The sequence below is a fragment of the Podarcis muralis genome, chromosome 11, assembly GCF_964188315.1.
Source record: "Podarcis muralis chromosome 11, rPodMur119.hap1.1, whole genome shotgun sequence".
Taxonomy (NCBI): domain Eukaryota; kingdom Metazoa; phylum Chordata; class Lepidosauria; order Squamata; family Lacertidae; genus Podarcis; species Podarcis muralis.
This window is the reverse complement of record NC_135665.1, coordinates 16,737,918-16,761,345: the sequence shown is the minus strand read 5'-3', so window position 1 is coordinate 16,761,345 and position 23,428 is coordinate 16,737,918. Positions and strand designations below refer to the sequence as shown.

Genomic DNA, 23,428 nt, shown 5'->3' with positions numbered 1-23,428 from the left:
TTGTATGGTATGGATCTGCCCTAAGTCTGCAAGCGCTTTTCTTCAATATGCCAGCTTCCATTTATGGGATTGGGGAAGGCGGAATTGGTCAATTCTGTTTTCTCTCAGTTCCTCAGTTTTCTAATGTTAAGTCGAGTTCTCCACATTTCCACAATTTGTGTGCATGATATATATATATTGAAGGTGTCCTGAAAAATCACCAGCGTTTTAGTTCAAATTTCTCTAAATATCTTCTCTTCCTTGGGAATGCTATCAAATAGAAGGTGCTCTTGTGAAGGAAAGTGGCATGTGGAGTTGTTCCCAGATATTTATTTTATCAGTGCTAACGGAATGAATAATCTAGAAAACTGTGGAGCTGTATCTTAACAAGTGTGATGAAAGATTATCATGTTTGATACTCTAATAATTTTATGCTTAGTTAACCAGATGAAAGCAAGATGTTTTATATGCACATCTCAAGATTAGAGCTGGGTGGGATCTGGTTGTCATTCCTTTTCCCAATTGATGCTCAAAGTGCAGCAGTGTGTTAAAGTACACAACAAGTGTTATATAAGATTATAGTGGTACAATCGCCGTGGCATGAAAACACTGAGAATGTCTCTGTCTCTCCAGTCATCAGCCTCCCATATGAGTGCCCTAGAGGAGAACATAAATTTGACTCTGATAAAATTGGTTTCGTAATCACAAATGACTTCATTTGCGTTTACAGCTATTAGCAAATTTTTAGAAACGACGAGCGACAATGTGCCACACATGTATTCCAGGGCAAAATCTGTCCTTCATTAAATCTTAGGAAATTCTGTTGACACTGGAGGAGATGAGATCAGTATTTGGAAACCTGCCTTCTTATTGACTGCAGAGAACAGATGGCAGTACTTTTCATTTTCAGGTACACTTCATTGCTGGAACTTTTGGCTGTCAGAATTACCACAAATGGGTAGATTTAAAACCTGTCAAACGTCACCACTCCTTTGCCTCAAGAACTGTATCTTGGAAAATAGATATCTGTCGGCCCATCTCTCCATCCATCCATGTACTTTCTTTTATAAAAGTAAAATTCTTGCCCATTTCCTCTGGAGGTCTTATTGGAACAATAAACAAAATGCTGGTCATTGCTTGAACAGGATTGGACAGAAACAGAAAGTTTCTGAAAAGGAAAGGACTAACAACCTATAGAATGTGATGCATCAATAGGTAAACTAACAAAAACGGTTCAGTCATGCGAAGTAAACAAAAAACAAGCCCTGAGCGGCATTGGATGCCATTTATTTATTATACAAAAGAACAATTTAATATGGGTATTAACATGTATAGAGTATTTGCTTTATTGGTGTGACTATATTGTGATGAGTCTAGATCATTCAGTTATTTTGTACACAATATGAAAAACCAGAAAGCTTATGAACTGGTCACCGAAGTATTATGAGTAAACTTGTTTTGTAGTGCCTTGTGGTAGTTTATATAGTATGTATTTATGAGGTTTTTTTGTACGTGTAGCGGGTGGCGCTGTGGTTCATACCACTGAGCCTCTTGGGCTTGCTGATCAGAAGGTTGGCAGTTCGAATCCGCGTGATTGAGTGAGCTCCCATTGCTCTGTCTCAGCTCCTGCCAACCTAGCAGTTCAAAAACACGCCAGTGCAAGTAGATACCATTGTGGCAGGAAGGTAAACGGTGTTTCCGTGTGCTCTGGTTTCCGTCACAGTGTTCCGTTGTGCCAGAAGCAGTTTAGTCATGCTGGCCACATGACTCAGAAAGCTGTCTGTGGACAAACACTGGCTCCCTGGGCCTGAAATTGAGATGAGCACCACACCCCATAGTCGTCTTTGACTGGACTTAACCATCCGTGGATCCTTTACTTTTGCCTTTGCATATCTATAATTTAAAATGTGTGTGTGGCCGGGGGGGTAGGTGGGACAGTGATCTCAGCCGCTGTCACCTGGTACTACATTGAAGGATTGTACAAAGCAATTGCACAACACATCATTGGTCTAAGGGAGAATATCCTGGTGATGGGACTGTAGACATTTGGCTGCATTATAGATGGAGCTGCATTACTTTAGTCTAAGTGAACCTAATCTTAATGATGTAGCAAAGAGAACTGGGAAGGGGGCAGCACATTATGATTGCATTTCCCTCAACAATTATGTCATTCAGTTCAGAGAGTCAGACTCCTTTCTGCCTTTTATTCTGCAGCCAGGAGAGTGCTATAATGCACTGAATAGTCACCGGCTATGTTTTAACAGGCTTAATGTGCCTACAGTGGGCTAGAAATTCAAATTAATAGGCACAACTGATGTGGCACATGAGAGACTGAAGCTGCCTCTATTTGCTGATGAAGCTGTATCAGGGCACCACCTTCTGTGCTGTGGATGCTACAGATGTCAGTATATTCAGAGTTGCACAATTTACTTGCTCCCTCTGTGCATAGGGCTAATGCACAGGGGGCAATCTGCCGTCTAGGGTCCACTTGTGGCTGCAATCTCATTCCATGTCTCCTGAACTGTTTTCCTTCTAATGTTGCACCAGAGATTCCTCCTCCTAGTTTCCCTCCTTATTTTCCCTGGTTTTTAAAAGTTTCCCTCTAGATGACATAGCACTCTGTGTGTGTGTGTGTGTGTGTGTGTGTGTGTGTGTGTGTGTGTGTGTGTGTAACACATTTAAGTCAGAAAATAATTACTTTTGCTTGCCAAGAATAGTAGCTATTCCCTTATATTTTTTTTTAAATCATGGCATTTGATAATAATTCCATCAAACCCAGTGGACCTTGCAAGAGAAGTAGACTGGTGAAGTTTGAGCTGTGTGAGCAGAGCACATGAACGGGATGCTGAGCCAAGGAGGCACCATCTCAGAGCCCACTAAGCCAGGCTCTGAACTTTGGGAAGGGAGCATGAGGCTCTGACAAGGTCCTAAAGTCCTCCCACCTCCTTCCCAAAGCTTAGTTAGTTCTTTCCCAGCTTTGGGAAGGAGGTGGGAGGGCCTATTTTTATTGTGTGAAATCGCCCTTGTACTGCAAGGAACTGTGATGTCACTGTGCTCTGCTCAATTCCCATGAAACTGTTGTCTTGAATGTGTATGTGGTGAGAACTGAAGCCCCACAACATCTACAGCAGAGCTTCCCAAACTTCTGAGTTCATTGGCCCCTTGATGAATTTACAAAGTCGTCACCAAGCGAAACTCAAAATCTCCTTGGAAAAACTACTTTAAAGCTCTCTGAAGGCAGCTTGCTTTTATATCTTGGCATCTTTGGGGGAGTGAATGAGGGATGTGGGAATTATTCTTTAGATACTGTGACAAATACTGTAATTGTTTAAAAAGTGAAACTTTTCAGCCCTTCCTTCCTTCCTTCCTTCCTTCCTTCCTTCCTTCCTTCCTTCCTTCCTTCCTTCTAAAGCAGAATCATCTGAGAATACTATTGTATTGTGGAAACATTTTATTAAGCATAGAGGTTCCTCATTGGAAAGGAAGGTGCATTCATACCTCATAAACTTTTCTTCCAACACAGGACCCCTTGACCCTCATTTTCTTTATTTATCCACTGTAAAATAAAGGTAAAGGTAAGGGATCCCTGAATGGTTAAGCCCAGCCAAATGCACTCATCTCACTTTCAGGCCAAGGGAGCCAGCATTTGTCTGCAGACAGCTTTCTGGATTATGTGGCTAGCAGGACTAAACCGCTTCTGGTACAACAGAACACTGTGATGCAAACCAGAGAGCATGGAAATGCCACTTACCTTCCTGCCACAGCGGTACCTATTTATCTACTTCCACTGGCGTGCTTTCAAACTGCTAGGTTGGCAGGTGCTGTGACAGAGCAACCAGAGCTCACCCGGTCACGTGGATTCGAACCGCCAACGTTCTGATTGGGAAGCCCAAGAGGCTCAGTGGTTTAGACCACAGCACCACCCGTGTCCCGAATAAACAAGCACACAATCACTGATAGGTCCACCCACCATTGTGAGGCTCAAAGCAATGAAGATGATGCCTCCCCAGCTGTTGCCATTGGCTGTGGGTTTCTTGTGATGTCACAAAAGCACTTGGCAACTGAGTGGATATAAAGGCAGGCCAAGGGGAAAGCCCTTTTCTGTTTCCAGCAGGACACACATGGCAATGGATGTGACATTCAGCACTGCCCAGGTTTATTCCGCTTGGAGGAGGCAAAGTGGTGAATGGAATGAGGCAATCCTCTGGCAGTGGGATGCTAGGGAGCGATAATAAGGCAAGTTTGCTTGCTTGAAGGCTGCTGGTATCCATAGTTGGAAGCTGGCTGATGTCTCATGATGGACCTAAGAGAAGCTGGCAGATGTTGGTGGATGGAAACCAGTGGCTTTTGGATTCAGAAGTTGGTTGGAGGCTACAAGGCTAAAGGAGACTGATGTTTGTGGATGTCGGCTGATGGAAGTTCACCTTTGGAAGACAGTCAACAGAAGCCAGTGGATATTTGTGGATTGAAGCCAGGGCAGAAACGTGAATGGATGTCATCTTTTTGGATATCGGCTGGTATGTGTGTGTGTGAGTACATGGGAGGTTTCAAATGTGGTTGAGGCAGAATGTATTTGCATGTGCACGAATGTGATGTGTGAAAGAATAGATGAAACCCATGGGAGGAGGGATATTGGTTTCAGAGAATTAGAGAATCAGAGAATCGAGTTTGGGAGGGACCATAAGGGTCATCTAGCCCAACCCCTTACAATGCAGGAATCGTTTGCCCAGTGTGGGGCTCAAACCCATGACCCTGAAATTAAAAGTCTCATATATTTTGTGTTTTCATGTTGTAATGTTGTGAACTGTCCTGTGGTCTTTGGATGAAGGGCAGTATTCAAATTTTAATAGTAATTATAGTAGTAAACTTGCACTGGAGCTGGGACAGAGCAACGGGAGCCCACCCCATCATGGGGATTCAAACAACCAACCTCCTGATCAACAAGCCGAAGAGGCTCAGTAGTTTAGACCACAGTGCCACCCGCATACTGTTGTGATATAATGGTGACACAAAAAAAGGTAAGGGTAAAGGACCCTGGACGGTTAAGTGCAGTCAAAGGTGACTATGGGGTTGTGGCGTTCATCTTGCTTTCAGGCCGAGGGAGCTGGTGTTTGACCACAGACAGCTTTCCAGGTCATGTGGCCAGCATGACTAAACTGCTCCTGCCACAAAAGGACACTGTGATGGAAACCAGAGCGCATGGAAATGCTGTTTACCTTCCCGCTGCAGCGATACCTATCTATCTACTTGCATTGTATGCTTTTGAACTGCTAGGTTGGCAGGACACGGGTGGCGCTGTGGTCTAAACCACTGAGCCTCTTGCGCTTGGTGATTAGAAGGTCGGCAGTTTGACAGGGTGAGCTCCTGTTGCTCTGTCAACACTGTCCAGTCCCATCAACCCGATGTTTGTGGGGGTCTATATCAACCACTCTGGCAATATCAACCACTTTGGCAATCTACATTGCCAAATTTTAAGGAAAGAGATGTGGAATCCTAGTGGTGGCAGAGTGATGGCTCAGGGAAAGCTCATTATGAGTCGTGCCTGAACTTCTGTGGAGTTTGGACTCGATTTGTAATAAGCTCAGTGGGCAAACCATTATATCTACTTCTGCAACACCCATCACCACCAGTTTCAAACTTTGGCACTGCCAGAAGCTTAAGTTCCTATACAGTCTCAAAGGGGCAATTTGGCTCCATTTTCTTCTCTTAAAAACAGGCCAACAACTTTCCCCTAAAGTATTCTTTGCTAGCATGCTTGTCCTTTGCCTTGGAAGCGGGGACTGTTCTGGTGTGATAAACTCTTATCACGCTTCCAAATCTTTAATTCCCCAGATGACCTACTAGTAAATAGGATGCAGATTTGGTCCCCAGCTGCACTATATTTGAATTGTGAAGTAAATGAAAGCCACAAGAATCCCCTGTTATCAACTTTCTACCCATTGGGAAAGTACATGCAAGAAAGTCTTTGATGTTCGATCTCTGAGAACTCCATCTGACTTTGCTCAGTTGTGTAAAGTTAAATCTCCACAAAGTTTGATAGCATAAGCAAACTGCTTGGTTTGGAGATTAAATATATAATCAAGGTGGGATTTTTTTTTTTATTAAAAAAATAATAAACTCACAAGAGATGTGCAGCAAATTACTTCTAGTGGACTTTGGTTCAGATCACAGTTCCTCATCTTTTTCTAATTATTGAATGGTAATGCCAGTCCCTGGCTGACAGACCACTTGTGATATTAAAGTTTTATCCTTAATTACCAAGTCTAATAGATTAGCAGTTTACATGACACAGAGGTCAAGACTTTTCAATGCAGCTTACACAGACCTACTGGTTTTTCCTCATATATATTTAAGGTAGTTTTCTGCTTTTATGATTAATATTAATTGATTTTATTGATTGTATGCTTTTAACAATTTTTTTTTATACATTGATTAAACAAGGTATAGATACACGTCAGCCTAATCTTCAAGAGATTCCAGGGCTTCCAGGTGTTTATCCAGGGTTCAGTATTCTCAGAATGATGGACAGCAGAGATGGTGATATCTTGATGATATATGGTTTATGTACATGTATATACAACCTGAGCCTACGATGAAGGGGCTCACAGCAGTAACTCCCAAAGAGGGTCTTGCTTCTCCCCTAGCCACAGCAGAAATAACCAGGCAAGGCTCCATCTCTCCGCATCCCAGCCTGCAGTCTAAGGCTTCTTGCTCACTCACTCACACAACTCAACTCTTTGTCTTTCTAACTATTAACTAGACAGTTGATGGAGAGGCCCCACCCATTTTTCCTCTGGCACAGAGCCGTTTCCTTTGTTACCTTAACAACTCATACTTGGGCCATTACCCAAGCCAAACTAAATAAATAAAAAAGAAAATGAGAAGTAAGAAAATTGTCCAGTAGCATCTTAGAGACCAACAAAGTTTGTTCTGGGTCTAAGCTTTTGTGTGCATGCATACTTCTTCAGATACCAAATATAACCAAGCCAAACTAGTTTGGCTATTCCAGCAATTTGAATCCCTGCTGGATCCTGAGATTGGAAGAAACTCAGACATACAGCCTCCTCCAACCCCAAACTCGGAACAATATAAATCCTTTGCCACAGACAGATTCCCTGCTTAACATACCTTTTGTTAAAACTTCACCCTACTTATCCCCATATATTTTGGTTTTGCTTAGTAAGTTGCAGTAACTGTCACAGCACTCTTCATTCCGTACTGTTTTGTGATCTCTGTACCGCTTCACAGTCCTTCCCCACAATCCCTCACAATCCCTGTACAAAGGGTTGTTTTATTGCCAGAGCATCCCAGCCAAAATGTGCTGTTCATGTGAGATGATAGGGTGCTGCCTTGGTGCTAAGATACTCCTGGATATTCTTCAGCATGCCACTAGCTGTGAAGGTAAGAGATAATGGACTCCAGAAGCATGTTCATGTGAGGAAAGAGGAAAAGGTGGTATCCACAGAGAATAAATAACCCCATGTCAGCAGACTTCCACCTTTCTGAAGAAGGGATGCAGCACTGTTTGGTGCAAAAGGCTGCTTGTATGTATGTATGTGTGTGTATATGTGTGTGTGTGTGTGTGTGTGTGTGTGTGTGTGTGTGTGTATTCTGTTTCTTTGTTGGGTCTCTGGACCGTAATAAAGATTGATGATGATGATGATGATATTCTGTTTTACAATTTAAAATACCCATTTTACATCCTTAAGATATCAATGACTTCCCTTCTCTTTCCATGGTTCATTTTACATATCATAAATCCCTGCATATTTTACAAAAAACTATACCATTCAGTATTCCATTATTGCATCCATCAAAACCTATTTACACTGTTGAATTTACCTTAATGCTGCCAGCGTTTTCAGCTGTACACAATTATTTCCCATATATTCAATAAACATTTTCCAATCTTCTCTAAACGTATGTTTTTCTTGTTCTCTTATTCTATATGTTAAGCCTGCAAGCTGCTCATATTCCATCAGTTTAAGTTACCATTCTTCTTTAGTTGGGACCTCGATCGTTTTACATTTTTGGACTAACTAAACATGGGCTGCAGTAGTAGCATACATAAATAACCTTTTTTGACACCTGGGAATTTCAGTCTGAATTATCCCCAACAGAAAGGACTCTGGGTTTTTTTGGGAAGTACTTTTAAACATTTTTTTAAAAATCACTATGGATCATTTCGGCAAATTTCCACCTTTCTGAAGAATGAATGCAGCACTGTTTGGTGCAAAAGACAGGTTGTATCTTTGGCAGCAGTAACTCTTGCAAAGTATAAAACAAGCAAGGAATTGGCTGTGTATTGTTCCTTGTTTTCTCTTATCCCTCCTCTTGTCTTTGGATTCCAGCCACTGCATATTAAACACCCCTATCGAAGATAAACGTCATGATTCTGTTGTTTCACCTTGTCTATTACAACCATGTGTAATGATTTGTGTTAACTTGGCATGCAGTCCAATGGATTACCTCATGATCAAATATTTCAGTTTCTCATTCAGAGCATGTGCCTTTCCATCACTGGCAAATATAGTGATTCAGCTGACAATTGTTTTGTTGACCACAGTACTTAATAATAAAACAGCTTTAAAAAATCTTCTGTATCCATACAGTAGCTGATCAGCTGCTTATTCTTGTAAGTATTCTTGTAGTTTCTTGTTTGATTATAAAATGTACTAAAAATTAAAAAGAATAAATAAAATTACAGTACTGTGTTTTTCTGGTTAGACATAAAACAGCCTTCTCATTTTATGTCAAAGTCCTCTAACTGTAATGTTGCCTATGACCTTACACTTTGATAAACAGTTCAATTAACTTCTGTCCTGAAAGTCATTTGACACCAGAAGACAGTATTCATCATCTCTTATCCCAAGTAATTTCCATAATCCTTTGTACCATCTAATGCCTAATAGAAAAAATATAAATAAGTCAAACAACTTATCTATTTGCGTAGTTAACCCCCCGCTTCTCGGCTCCTTCCTACTCTCATATATTAATCTTGCTATTCTTGCTGGAATGATTTATCCTCTAGAGGAATGCCTCAGCTTTTAATTACTGCAGAGGAAGCTTAACTGAGATATGAATAATCCAATAATAATAATAAAGAGAGCTCCATTTTGCTGGCTTCTGATTCCATCACTGGATGCACGTTCAGTTTATAGCTGCCAAAACTTACATTGATGAATATGCAGCTAAGGGCTCTTATTGATGGCATGAACTCTGCAAGGAAATTATATTATATGCAAGGAAATTATATACTAAAGACAGCAATGTTCTTTACTGCATGTGTCATCACGTCCAATGAGTGTTCCCCCCTCCCTTCTTTTTGGATCTAGTTTTTAGGATTTAAACTAGTAGACCAGAATTGTATGCTCCCACTTTGAAAGCTCAGTTTGCTTCTTTATTGATTAATTTTCATGATCTTTGCTTTGCTGTTGCTGCCTGTTCACTTGCTCCAATGATCATGGATCTCCAGTGATTTCCAATGTCATGATCTCCAGTGGCAAGAGCAAGGAGATGGAGTAGCAGCCTCCATCAGCTTTGTCCTCTTCTTCCGGGCAGTGGTACACATTGGACCAAGCAGGAGAAGATAGTGGAGATAGTAAGAAGGAGATGGTTCCACCTGGAGGGATGGACCACTTAGTGCATATTGTCCAAGGAGCTACCCAACACCATCTCAGGCTTCAGGGAATCTGATCCCCCTCCCTCTAGGCAGGCCGCCAGTAATTTTCCAAGAAGCTCTTACCAATGCCTTTTATTCAATATTCACAGAGAGCCATAGAAACGCAGCCTCTTTTGTAATGGCGTTGCTCTGAGTAATCTCCTTCTCCCCTTCCCTTCTCAGTTGTCAAGAGCTACACCCCTCTTATGGTGGCTGCCTAGGTCAATTGTCTCTTAGCTCTCTGGTCTACTTTCTCTGCTCACTGGGTTCTGGGAGAAGGGGTGGTGTGGAATGCTCTCTAGTGATAACGTGTCAGCCAGCTGTTCCTACTCTGCTTCTCCCATTATCTCCCAGCTTTGCCCCTCTTCTATCTCTGAGCTGTAACCCTCTGCATGCCACCGTTGTAAATCTATACCATGGGTAGGCAAACTAAGGCCCGGGGGCCGGATCTGGCCCAATCACCCTCTAAATCCGGCCCGCGGATGGTCCAGGAATCAGCATGTTTTTACATGAGTAGAATGTGCCCTTTTATTTAAAATTCATCTCTGGGTTATTTGTGGGGCATAGGAATTCGTTCATTCCCCCCAAATATAGTCCAGCCCCCCACAAGGTCTGAGGGACATTGGACCGGCCCCCTGCTGAAAACATTTGCTGACCCCTGATCTATACTGTCCTCCTTTTCTTGGGGAGGTTCAGGAGAAGGGGGAGGGGCTCTCCTGCATTCCTCCAGTCCCTGACACATTATCAGTGGAAATATCTAATCCATATCCCAAGGATGCAGAAATGCAAAGATGTGTATAAAGCAAGGTTTCATTCCAGGGACAGACAGGTGGGAGGGGCACTCCCATGGACCTGTCCTCCCAGCAGTTACATCACTGGATTACTGGGAGGGAGAGGGGCAATGCAGTGGGAAGGTTAGTGCAGTGTTAGTGCAATGATGGAGTCAATCTGGTGGCCCCACCACTGCACCTAAATCACATGGAGCTCCTGCTACTCCAATCCTGCCGGTAGGCCCAGCAATGCGGCTGGAGGGAGGTCAGCATCCCTGTGTGATTCTCTCATAAATGCGATTAAGGGAAACAGATGAAAGTACTATGCTGCCATGCAAATCAGTCAGTCAACCGAAAATTTTGAGCCCAATATTTTATTTGGACAACTGTAAACACAGTTGGGCATTTTCCAGAGCCCACTTTAATGTCCTCCCTTCTGCATTATGAGAGGGCAGATGTCATGATATCCCAGTTGTACAGAGATTGTCCACGTAATTCTGATGAGATTGAATCCATTGGGCATGCTCTTCTATATTGCCTGCCGTAGCGAAGGGAGCAGATTAAGTCATTCAGAGGAAACTAGCTGGTCACCCAGAGGAAACCTACCCTAAATACCTTCTTGCTGACAAAGATCTGAATCCCACCAGGCCTGTTGCAAAATTCTGTTTTATGGCAACAAGGGCAAGACAGGCTGTGGTGACAGCGATGGTCAATGAATGAGTACGGATTTTAAACTCTGGAATATAGATGTCATGGGCTGGACTGAGGAGGATGGTGGGAACTGCTCCCCTCTCTTCCTGCACTTTCCTGAGAAGAGGAGGACAGTATAGATTTAGAACAGTGGTTTGCAGAAGGTCATAGTTCAGAGGCTGCAGAGGGGAGAAGCTGGGAAATATTGGGAGAGTAGCAGGAAGAAGAAGAAGCACCAGGGGAGAGACAGCTAAGAGACTCAGTGTCTCTTGAAAGGATTCCTGACCCCCCCCCCTTCTCCCAGAACCAGGCATGCCTTGAAGGTACTAGAACAGAAATCTCAGAGGCAGAAAGCACAGATCAGCCAGTGCAGGGGTGACGTAGAATAGGAGGGACTGAGGGGGTGGGACTTTACTTGGAGCAACGCCATTATCTAAGAAAGACCACATTCCTTCGTTTCTCTCTGTGAATATTGAATAAACTACTTGGTAAGAACTCTTCTTGTTTTTCTGCTTCTTGGCATCCCACCATGAGAGAGATTGTTGTTGTTTAGTCGTTTAGTCGTGTCCGACTCTTCGTGACCCCATGGACCAGAGCACGCCAGGCACCTCTGTCCTCCACTACCTCCCGCAGTTTGGTCAAACTCATGCTGGTAACCTCGAAAACACTATCCAACCATCTCGTCCTCTGTCGCCCCCTTCTCCTTGTGCCCTCCATCTTTCCCAGCATCAGTGTCTTCTCCAGGGAGTCTTCTCTTCTCATGAGGTGGCCAAAGTACTGGAGCCTCAGCTTCACGATCTGTCCTTCCAGTGAGCACTCAGGTCTGATTTCCTTAAGAATGGATGCATTTGATCTTCTTGCCGTCCATGGGACTCTCAAGAGTCTTTTCCAGCACCATAATTCAAAAGCATCAATTCTTCGGCGATCAGCCTTCTTAATGGTCCAGCTCTCACTTCCATACATCACTACTGGGAAGACCATGGCTTTAACTATACGGACCTTTGTTGGCAAGGTGACATCTCTACTTCTCAAGATGCTGTCTAGGCCTGTCATTGCCCTTCTCCCAAGAAGCAGGCGTCTTTTAATTTCGTGGCTGCTGTCACCATCTGCAGTGATCATGGAGCCCAAGAAAGTAAAATCTCTCACTGCCTCCATTTCTTCCCCTTCTATTTGCCAGGAGGTGATGGGACCAGTGGCCATGATCTTCGTTTTTTTGATATTGAGCTTCAGACCATATTTTGCGCTCTCCTCTTTCACCCTCATTAAAAGGTTCTTTAATTCCTCCTCACTTTCTGCCATCAAGGTTGTGTCATCTGCATATCTGAGGTTGTTGATATTTCTTCCGGCAATCTTAATTCCAGCTTGGGATTCATCCAGCCCAGCCTTTCGCATGATGTATTCTGCATATAAATTAAATAAGCAGGGAGACAAAATACAGCCTTGTCGTACTCCTTTCCCAATTTTGAACCAATCAGTTGTTCCATATCCAGTTCTAACTGTAGCTTCTTGTCCCACATAGAGATTTCTCAGGAGACAGATGAGGTGATCAGGCACTCCCATTTCTTTAAGAACTTGCCATAGTTTGCTGTGGTCGACACAGTCAAAGGCTTTTGCATAGTCAATGAAGCAGAAGTAGATGTCTTTCTGGAACTCTCTAGCTTTCTCCATAATCCAGCGCATGTTTGCAATTTGGTCTCTGGTTCCTCTGCCTCTTCTAAATCCAGCTTGCACTTCTGGGAGTTCTCGATCCACATACTGCTTGAGCCTTCCTTGTAGAATTTTAAGCATAACCTTGCTAGCGTGTGAAATGAGTGCAATTGTGCGGTAGTTGGAGCATTCTTTGGCACTGCCCTTCTTTGGGATTGGGATGTAGACTGATCTTCTCCAATCTTCTGGCCACTGCTGAGTTTTCCAAATTTGCTGGCATATTGAGTGTAGCACCTTAACAGCATCATCTTTTAAAATTTTAAATAGTTCAGCTGGAATACCATCACTTCCACTGGCCTTGTTATTTGCAGTGCTTTCTAAGGCCCATTTGACTTCACTTTCCAGGATGTCTGGCTCAAGGTCAGCAACCACACTACCTGGGGTGTACGAGGCATCCATTTCTTTCTGGTATAGTTCCTCTGTGTATTCTTGCCACCTCTTCTTGATGTCTTCTGCTTCTGTTAGGTCCTTTCCACTTTTGTCTTTTATTATGGTAATCTTTGTACGAAATGTTCCTTTCATATCTCCAATTTTCTTGAACAGATCTCTGGTTCTTCCCATTCTGTTGTTTTCCTCTATTTGTTTGCATTGCTCATTTAAGAAGGCCTTCTTGTCTCTCCTTGCTGTTCTTTGGAAATCTGCATTCAATTTCCTGTATCTTTCACTATCTCCCTCACATTTTGCTTGCCTTCTCTCCTCCACTATTTGTAAGGCCTCGTTGGACAGCCACTTTGCTTTCTTGCATTTCCTTTTCATTGGGATGGTTTTCGTTGCTGCCTCCTGTACAATGTTACGAGCCTCCATCCATAGTTCTTCAGGCACTCTGTCCACCAAATCTAAATCCTTAAACCTGTTCGTCACTTCCACTGTGTATTCATAAGGGATTTGACTTAGATTGTATCTTACCGGCCCAGTGGTTTTTCCTACTTTCTTCAGTTTAAGCTTGAATTTTGCTATAAGAAGCTGATGATCTGAGCCACAGTCAGCTCCAGGTCTTGTTTTTGCTGACTGTATAGAGCTTCTCCATCTTTGGCTGCAGAGAATATAATCAATCTGATTTCGATGCTGCCCATCTGGTGATGTCCATGTGTAGAGTCGTCTCTTGTGTTGTTGGAAAAGCGTGTTTGTGATGACCAGCTTGTTCTCTTGACAGAACTCTATTAGCCTTTGCCCTGCTTCGTTTTGATCTCCAAGGCCAAACTTGCCAGTTGTTCCTTTTATCTCTTGATTCCCTACTTTAGCATTCCAGTCCCCTATAATGAGAAGAACATCCTTCTTTGGTGTCACTTCTATAAGGTGTTGTAAGTCTTCATAGAATTGGTCAATTTCAGTTTCTTCAGCACCAGTAGTTGGGGCATAAACTTGGATTACTGTGATGTTAAAAGGTCTGCCTTGGATTCGTATCGAGATCATTCTATCATTTTTGAGATTGCATCCCAGTACAGCTTTCGCCACTCTTTTGTTGACTATGAGGGCCACTCCATTTCTTTTACGGGTTTCTTGTCCACAGTAGTAGATGTGATGGTCATCCGAACTGAATTCGCCCATTCCCGTCCATTTTAGTTCACTGATGCCCAGGATGTCAATATTTATTCTTGCCATCTCATTTTTCACCACCTCCAACTTACCCAGGTTCATGGTTCTTACATTCCAGGTTCCTATGCAATATTTTTCTTTACAGCATTGGACTTTCCTTTCGCTTCCAGGCATATCCGCAACTGAGCGTCCTTTCGGCTTTGGCCCAGCCGCTTCATCAGCTCTGGATCTACTTGTACTTGCCCTCCGCTCTTCCCCAGTAGCATGTTGGACGCCTTCCGACCTGAGGGGCTCATCTTCCAGCGTCATAACTTTTATATGCCTGTTGTCTTTGTCCATGGAGTTTTCTTGGCAAGGATACTGGAGTGGCTTGCCGGTTCCTCCTCCAGGTGGATCACGTTTGGTCAAAACTCTCCACTATGACCTGTTCATCTTGTGTGCCCTGCTCGGCATAGTTCATAGTTCATCAGAGAGATAGGATTCCCTAAAGCCTTGACATTAGATTTTAGCTGAAGGCATGCTATTTTTATTGCAAATAGGTTTATAGGGAATTTTCAGTTTCATCTACTGCATCCGCTCCTTGGTGCTGATGTAGTATATGTTGCTGTTGTTAATTCTGCTGTCTGGTCTTTGACCGCAATAAATATGGATTGACTGATAGATTTTATTTGTGGGATCTGATGCCCCTTCTTCCCAAGTGCCAACAATCACTCATACAACTGGCAGTTTAAGAAAAGGCCACAGCTTCTGAAAGGTGCCTCGGTAACCAAACCTATTGATCCTTATGACTTGCATTTTTGACACTGGCTCTTGGAATTTAGGAATCTCCTGCGCAAGTGCTAATAAATGGATGTGATTCAATGGGTGGCATCAATAAGCTTTGTTTTAAGTAAATAATATTTTGAAAGGTCCTTGTTCAGAAAGAATAAATGTTTCTAATACCATTTTCTTCAAACCTCCATTTTACCACCAGCTAGAAATTACTTACAGATGCTTGAAATGAATGCTAACAAGCCGGAGTTTTCGACAATGCTCCAAAAGGCTGGCAGTCTGTTTTTGTCATTTGTTTAAATAGGCCATTCATTTGAGCCATGCTATAAAGTGAAACGCAAGCCAATTTTAGAAGTGACCTTGTCCTTGTCATGATTTCAAATGATTGTGTGAAAAGCCTGAAATATGATATGCTCGGCAGAAAAAGAAGAAGAAAAGAAAACACTGAAGGCACTTTGTTCCCTTAATTACAGGAGTCCAAATTTTGGGCTATTTCCAAGCAGAAGAAAGAGAATGAAGCATCAGTCTTCCCAACAATGGTTATGGCTTCATCTTTTCCGTACAAAGAATTAGGATGTAAATTTTGGGGGGAGAAAAAAATAAATAAAGCAAGCCCCATTCTCTGATTTATATTCAAGAACCTTAGATCACCACACATCAAACTCTCACATTCAATTGCGAACCACAAAGTAAATTTCTACATGCTCACTATGGGCAGGAAAAAGTAGACAGACTACATCAATTATGCAGATTCCACTCGATTATTTGATCTAATAAGTCAGTCAGATTTGATTAACCATCTGCCTAGAGAGGGAATCACAGGCTCAGTCAACCAGAATCCCTTGCTGGGTAGGGATCCAGCCAAAGGATGGGTTAATGCTGCCACACACATAGGAGCCAACTCCTAGGGGCCGAGGTCCCTTCAGCCCCCCCAATAAAATATTTGAGCCCCCCCCCCCAGTTGATGGCCTGTCAGGAGTCCAGGTTCGCAGCTTGATAACACAGTAAGCGTAGCTAATTAAAAAGGATTTATTACAAAAATAGATAGTTCCAGACGGCTCTAACAAAGCCTACGGCATCATCACTCAAGATGACCCTTCTGAAGATGCCTTCCGGCGTGGCCAGAAGCAATTGAACTTACGAACCTTATGTCTCTTGTTTTGCTTCCTGTCTTGCAACCCTCCCATCTGCCGACTCCTCAGACTTCGTGGATTAGCTCCCACCTCCTCCTTTTCTGAGAGCTCCTTTTCTCTGAGCTCTTTCACACCTGATTGTGCTTCCGGTGAGCTTTGACTACGTTCTAGCCCGCTCTCAGCTACTGCCGTATCAGCTTTCCCATCAAGGTCAGGAAGAGCTGAATTCTGCAGCTGCTGGCTCCCCCCTGCCTGACTATCATCAAAGCCTCTCTATTCCTGGTCACTTTCTGGAGTTGGTTGCAAACCTTCGCTTTGAGCTGGCTCATTCCTGACATGGGCATTGCCCTTCAAAAGATGTGCATGTGTCACATCATGTGATTGATTATGCGGGGTACAGCTTACTTGACCCCCCTATTTTATTCAAGTTGGCACCCCTGGCCACACAGATTCTTTCTGACTAGCCAAGATTCAGCAACTGAATCTCTGTGTAGACATCTGATAAGAAGCAGTTACAGATTAGATGTTACTGTGTCATGTCAGATGCAGTTCCCATCAAAAACATGTGTTGTGCCTTCCCAGATGAACAGTACTATCCTGTAAATATCTACCCAGAAGTCAGCCCAACTGAGTTCAATGGGACTTGCTGCAGGTAAGTGTTAATTTAAGTGTTACAGTCCTAAATGTGTTGTTGTTATAAACTTTTATTTCATTTGATGATAAAAACTATGGGGATTCAGTTGAAGCTTTCATAGAAAATGTTGTTTGGGAGGAGAAATTTAAAGAAAGGGGATGGCATGGACTGTGGTGTTTTTGAAGAGCATTCTCATCATAAGTGGTAACAAGAGAGAATGAGAGAGAGTTATTTAAGTAAGCAGGGATCTTTTGAGTGGGTAAGAGTGTTTTGACCTTGATTCTATTCCAAGCAACTCTTTGCAAACCTCATGTTACATTAATCATAAAAAGGATAATACCTTCTCTCCTGGTACACATAAAAAGGCCATGATAGATATTCCAAAAGCAACCTTGAACCAAGGTAGGAAACATTTGATAGATGTAAAGAGACAAAAAGCAGAGGAAGATAAGGTGGATATAGAATAGTTTTATTTTATATAACTATTCAACGTTTATTTTGTGTACTGATGCCATATAGTTAAAAAAATAAAATAAAAATGGACCAGAGTAATATTATGTCAAAGGTATATAAAGTGGTATAAGGGATTAAGACATGAAGATTAGGTAAAAAATGATGTGGAAAGAGAAGAAAAACTAGAGACATAATAGGTCGAAATGTATAATTATAAATGAGGTTTGACAGAGGGTCAGAATTTGCTGAACTTGATTGAACAAAGGGGAACACAAAAAAGGGAGGTGTGAGGAAGTCAGGAAAGAGGGTTATAGAGTTATGAAATTAAAAAATTGGTTTTTTTTCCTTTTCTTTTTCTCCCCCCCCCCCTTGATATATCTGTCTTTGTTGTATGCCTGTTTTACTTATGTTTTTGTTTTGTAAAATCTTAATAAATATCTTTAAAATAAAATAAAATAAAATAAAATAAAAATGTAGGGAGCAAAAAAAGTAGTTATCAATAACTCACTGGTATCACAGAGATAGAAGAGACCTAGTAGATTGTCTGCTTGAAAAGAGATATGGGTGAAGAACGCAAAAAAATTAATATGCTAATTTGTAAGAAGCAAGCAGGAAAGAATAACCTGCAGCCTGACATATAGCCTGAGAGGACAGATGATAACCAAGGATGAGGAAGAGATTGTGCTTAGGAAAGAGCAGAGCCAGAGAGGACTGTTACATGGAAGACTTGAATGCATTCGTTCCATGTCATTCATGGATTCACCTCGCAAGGTACCAGAGGCATGCTGAAGCAAAGTTGCAATCCTTCAAGGACATGAAGGGCATTCACAATTACAGAAATTACAATGGCAATAACCTAATGAACCATGTAATGAAATTGTGGGGAAGGAAATATAATTATGTTTTAGACAGTGGTTCTTAGGGACCTGCTTTTAGGCTGCAGAAGATTAAAACTGATATCGTCTGTGCTGTCTTTTTGCTTTAGAATTCTTGGAGGGAAAGGCAGAGAGGAACAGCCCCAGTATCAACTGGCCACAAGTGAGTCTTTGATTCTATTTCAATAAAACAAGGGTCAGTAAACTTTTTCAGCAGGGGGCCGGTCCACTGTCCCTCAGACCTTGTGGGGGGCCGGACTATATTTTGGGGGTGGGAAAGAACGAATTCCTATGCCCCACAAATAACCCAGAGATTTTAAATAAAAACACACATTCTGCTCATGTAAAAACACCAGGCAGGCCCCACAAATAACCCAGAGATGCATTTTAAATAAAAGGGCACATTCTACTCATGTAAAAACATGCTGATTCCCGGACTGTTCGTGGTCCGGATTTAGAAGGCGATTGGGCCAGATCCAGCCCCCGGGCCTTAGTTTGCCAACCCATGCAATAGAACGTAGAGCCTGGTGCTGTTGCTTTGTGTTCCTACTATGCAAATAACAGGTGCAGGTAATGTACAGATTACAGTGGTGCCTCGCAAGACGAAAAGAATCCATTCCGCGAATCTCTTCGTCTAGCGGTTTTTTCGTCTTGCGAAGCAAGCCCATTGACAGCTTAGCGGATTAGGGCTACAGCGGTCTAGCGGCTTTTCGCGATCAGCTGTTAAGCGGGTTATCAGCGGAACAGCTGATAGGCGGCTTAGCGGCTTAGGAAAAGGGAGAAAAAAGCGAAAAAAACCCGCGGGGACGCGCAAGATTTTTTCGTCTTGCGAAGCAACCCCATAGGGAAATTCGTTTTGCGAAGCGCCTCCAAAACGGAAAACCCTTTCGTCTAGCGGGTTTTCTGTCTTGCGAGGCGTTCGTCTTGCGGGGCACCACTGTACATCATTAGGAAGGTATGTTGAATGGTTGTAGACCTCTCCTGGCATATGGAGGAATGATGTGATCCCTCAGGTGCATCCGTATTGTGATCCAGCAGATTTCTCCTTGTATTGCGCAAGACACCTGTATACAAGGATGTTGAGAATACACAGCTCCCCAGCTTTCAGGCAAAGATTCACCAAAGTTTTTTGCATGCTTCCTTAACTCTGCTTGGTATTTTCATGTACATAAAGCCATTGTATGATTGCGTTTTGCTCTCCCATTTCTATTCTTATTCTTATTAACATTAACATCTCCATTTCTGTGCACGTTTTTTCAGAAGTAAGTTCTGTTGAGCACAGTGGGACTTACACCCAGGTAATCATGTACAGCGCTGCAGGTTAATTTGAGTTTACCTGTGCAGGTTTGCATAAAGTACATTTCACTGTATTCAGTTAGGCTCCCTGCCCTGCCCCCTTCTCAGTCTTCACTGGCCATTGAGCAGTCTATAATTGAAGTGAAATACAAATACAAGTAAGCAGTGAATAAATAAAATGTCCAGAAGTGCATAACTGCTTACTCAAATGCCCTGAGAATTTATGCTAGTGAAATCGTTCATTTTATTATTATCATTTTTTTAAATAGACTTTGCAAGTTGCCACACATTGTTTCCCGAGGCCTGCATCTCAGCTGGATACATGGCTTCATTCTCCATTCCCACCAGAGAACAGCTTAAAAGCTTAATGCACACCAGTGGACCTAGTTAGCTGAGCACAGATTTTATGTAATTTTGATTGAAGATTCCTGTTCTACGGCTCTCCAGTTTAACTTATAAATATTGGACTTATTATCAGGGGTGTATTTCCCCAAAGACGTCCCAGTACAGCATGTTATTCTATTTGTATGTGCTTCATTACAGTGCCACATTTTTAGCATCTCCCTTTATAATCCTGGCAGTAAAATTTTCCTCTGAGATTAAAGGTTCAGTAAGTCTTAGCTTATTTACAGACCATTAGGACGAATCCATAGGGGAGTTTCAAAGTAATCTACCACAGGTCCTATGTAGCTATAATATTATACTATTTGGGAAGCTGGTAGGCTGATTGTTCCCTTCTTTCAGTGGCCCTTTTGTGCTGGAACCCAGTGGATCACAAGCAGGTATCAATTTGCCTATATTTTGTCTTGATATTTTTATATGCAGCAAAGTTGATATACTGTTTGAACAAAATAATACATTTCTCTTAGTGGTTTACAGCCAAACCTTGCAGGCACCATTTTTGAGTGGATTGAATAACATCAGATTTTTGGTGAAACTGTGAGGGTTAGGGATTTTTTTTTTTTGACACAATGTTTTTCTGTGGTTTAAGGCACCGAGGGCTGATATTTTTGGTCTATGATAAAATGTGCTTTTTGCACTGCCAAACCTTGCAGGGAATAATTTGCAACAGTTTGGCACCATTTTTGAGGGAATTGGATAACGTCAGATTTTTGGTGAAATTGTGACCCCGCGGCTTAGGGACTTTTTTGAGGGTTAGGGATTTTTTTCGCAAAAAAGATTTTCCACTAGTTAAGGCGCTGAGAGCTGATTTTTTTGGTCTATGATAAAACGTGCTGTTTGTACTGCCAAATGTTGAAGGGGAGAATTTGCAACAGGTTGGCACCATTTTTGAGTGAATTGGATAACGTCAGATTTTTGGTGCAATTGTAACCCTGTGGGTTAGGGTTTTTTTTCCCAAAAAAATGTTTTTTCTGCAGTTTAAGGCGCCGAGGGCTGATTTTTTTGGTCTATGATAAAACGTGCTTTTTGGACCGCCAAAAGTTGCAGGGAGAATTTGCAACAGTTTGGCACCATTTTTGAGGGAATTGGATAACGTCAGATTTTTGGTGAAATTGTGACCCCGCGGCTTAGGGACTTTTTTGAGGGTTAGGGATTTTTTTCGCAAAAAAGATTTTCCACTAGTTAAGGCGCTGAGAGCTGATTTTTTTGGTCTATGATAAAACGTGCTGTTTGTACTGCCAAATGTTGAAGGGGAGAATTTGCAACAGGTTGGCACCATTTTTGAGTGAATTGGATAACGTCAGATTTTTGGTGCAATTGTAACCCTGTGGGTTAGGGTTTTTTTTCCCAAAAAAATGTTTTTTCTGCAGTTTAAGGCGCCGAGGGCTGATTTTTTTGGTCTATGATAAAACGTGCTTTTTGGACCGCCAAAAGTTGCAGGGAGAATTTGCAACAGTTTGGCACCGTTTTTGAGTGAATTGGATAACGTCAGATTTTTGCTGAAATTCTCAGTCTAAGAACAAAATCCGAACAGTGGAAGGGCACTGTCGGTTAGGGAAAGTGTGCCTCGGTTTAAGAACGGACTTCCTGAACGGATTAAGTTCGTAAACCAAGGTACCACTGTATTAATTTGAAATATCAATTAAAGCAGACTTTGGAAGTCGTAGACATCATAACGTCAACACAGAGATAAAACCAACATAACAGAACCACACGTCTGGGTAAGTTGTCCAAGCATGAAGGTTTTCAGCAGACATTGGAAACAGCAAAGCAAAGGAGTAGGTGCTGACACACTGAATGATCAATTTCTCACAGGTTATGTGACACTTACAAAGTGGCCAGTTCTGCAGACTGAAGCAGTTGAATGGGCACATTTGGCGCAAGCCTATCCTTCAAGTAAACTGGTCCCAAACTGTCTGAGGGCTTTTCACCCTACAGTCATACCTCAGCTCCCAAATATCTTGGGAGTTGAATGTTCTGGCTCCCGGATGATCGAAAACTGGAAGTGAGTGTTCTGGTTTTCAAACGTTCTTTTGGAAGCTGAATGTCTGACGTGGCTTACGTGGCTTCCAATTGGCTGTAGGAGTTTCCTGCAGCCAATCGGAAACCAAGTTTTGGAAGTCGAACATTTTGGAAGTCGAAGGGATTTCCAGAATGGATTCTGTTCGACTTCCGAGGTACGACTGTAATAGGAACACCCTGAATCTGGAATGGTCACAAATGAAGGATGCAGGAATACGGGTTGTTGAGTTTGCAAATACCACCAGTTTTCACATTTCTAGCAGCTATCATTCTTCTTCGCTGTTGCCAGGCCGGGCATTTGATCAGCAGTCTCCAAATTCATTTCCCAAGCCAGCTACATGGCCTTCGTTCTGCTTCCCAATATTTGCCCATACATGAATTAGGAAAGGAGCTCTGTCAGACTGGGGACGCCACAACCATTGCCCTTCATGTAAATTGCAGCAAAGGTTCTCTTTCATTAGCAGCCTAGGAGCGAAATGTTGAAAGACTCCTGCTCTTTGACACAAAAGTGGGGAAATCAATAAGGCTATTTGAGGCTCTCTCTTGCCTGTAAAAGTCACCTCTGATACTCGACTAATTAGAATCTACTTTTATTTTTCAACAGCAAGAGGTAGATGTTCCAAAAGTGTCTGACAAGCACATTCCGTGGAGCTTCTTGAAGCCCAGAGCAATAATGAAACAAGACAATTTTGAATGGAAATCAGTCCTTTATTGACAGCTGCTGGATGCAGTACAGCAATAATCAGCATGTTTATTAACACATTCAATCACTTGCTTCTTTAGAACTTAAACGACTGCCATTTGGTAGCTCAGACCGTGCAATCTTCTTCAATTAAAGGGACAGCCACGGAGCAGTTAATTTATAGATCCAATTCCCGCTTGCCATTAAGCTGCTTCAGAGATCTGGCTCTGAAAGGAACCTCTGGAGACCCAGTTCATAACATGCAGCATTCTAGCTTGTATTGAAATTCCCCACTCGGAGCAAGTAGTGGTTTGCAATTGTATTTGTGCTCCCTGGGAGGAATGTGGATAAGCCTAGGACAGGTGGCGATTTATTTCTCACAACCCAATTCCCCCCTCTGCTTTCCCTTCCTGATTTTAACTGTTCAGAGAAACAAGAAACTGAGAGCGACAGAACCGAGAACAAGAGAAAGAGAGAGCGCAGCAGATATCAAAGTATTAAAGACTAACCCTCTGACTTTAGCTGTTGTGTAATCTCTTTTGGTGTCTTGAATCTTTGACTTAAATAAGGGGTGAGGAACCTCAGGCCTGTGGGCCAAATCCAGGCATCTCTGTCTGGCCCTTGGAACTTTCCTGAGACCACACTCTCCCACCAGCCACACCCTTTCACCAATGTTTCCTCCTTGATTATTTTCATATTGTTCTTGAATGTTTTTCCCTGGCTGGAGGAATAATAATAATAATAATAATAATAATAATAATAATAATAATAATAATATTTCTACCCCGCCCACTCTGGGCAGCTTCCAATACACTGG

The 23,428-nt window shown here is 42.4% G+C and overlaps 1 protein-coding gene across 1 annotated transcript; it reads left to right on the top strand.

Annotated features, from left to right (window-relative positions):
* The first annotated feature begins 16,715 nt into the window (after nt 1-16,715).
* On the top strand, nt 16,716-23,135 carry LOC144329153 (uncharacterized). The gene is made up of 4 exons (XM_077935876.1): nt 16,716-16,899; nt 18,320-18,372; nt 20,250-20,287; nt 22,534-23,135. Exons 1-4 carry the CDS (start codon nt 16,784-16,786, stop codon nt 22,642-22,644), a joined length of 318 nt encoding a protein of 105 aa, XP_077792002.1. The 5' UTR covers nt 16,716-16,783; the 3' UTR covers nt 22,645-23,135.
* The last annotated feature ends 293 nt before the right edge of the window (nt 23,136-23,428 follow it).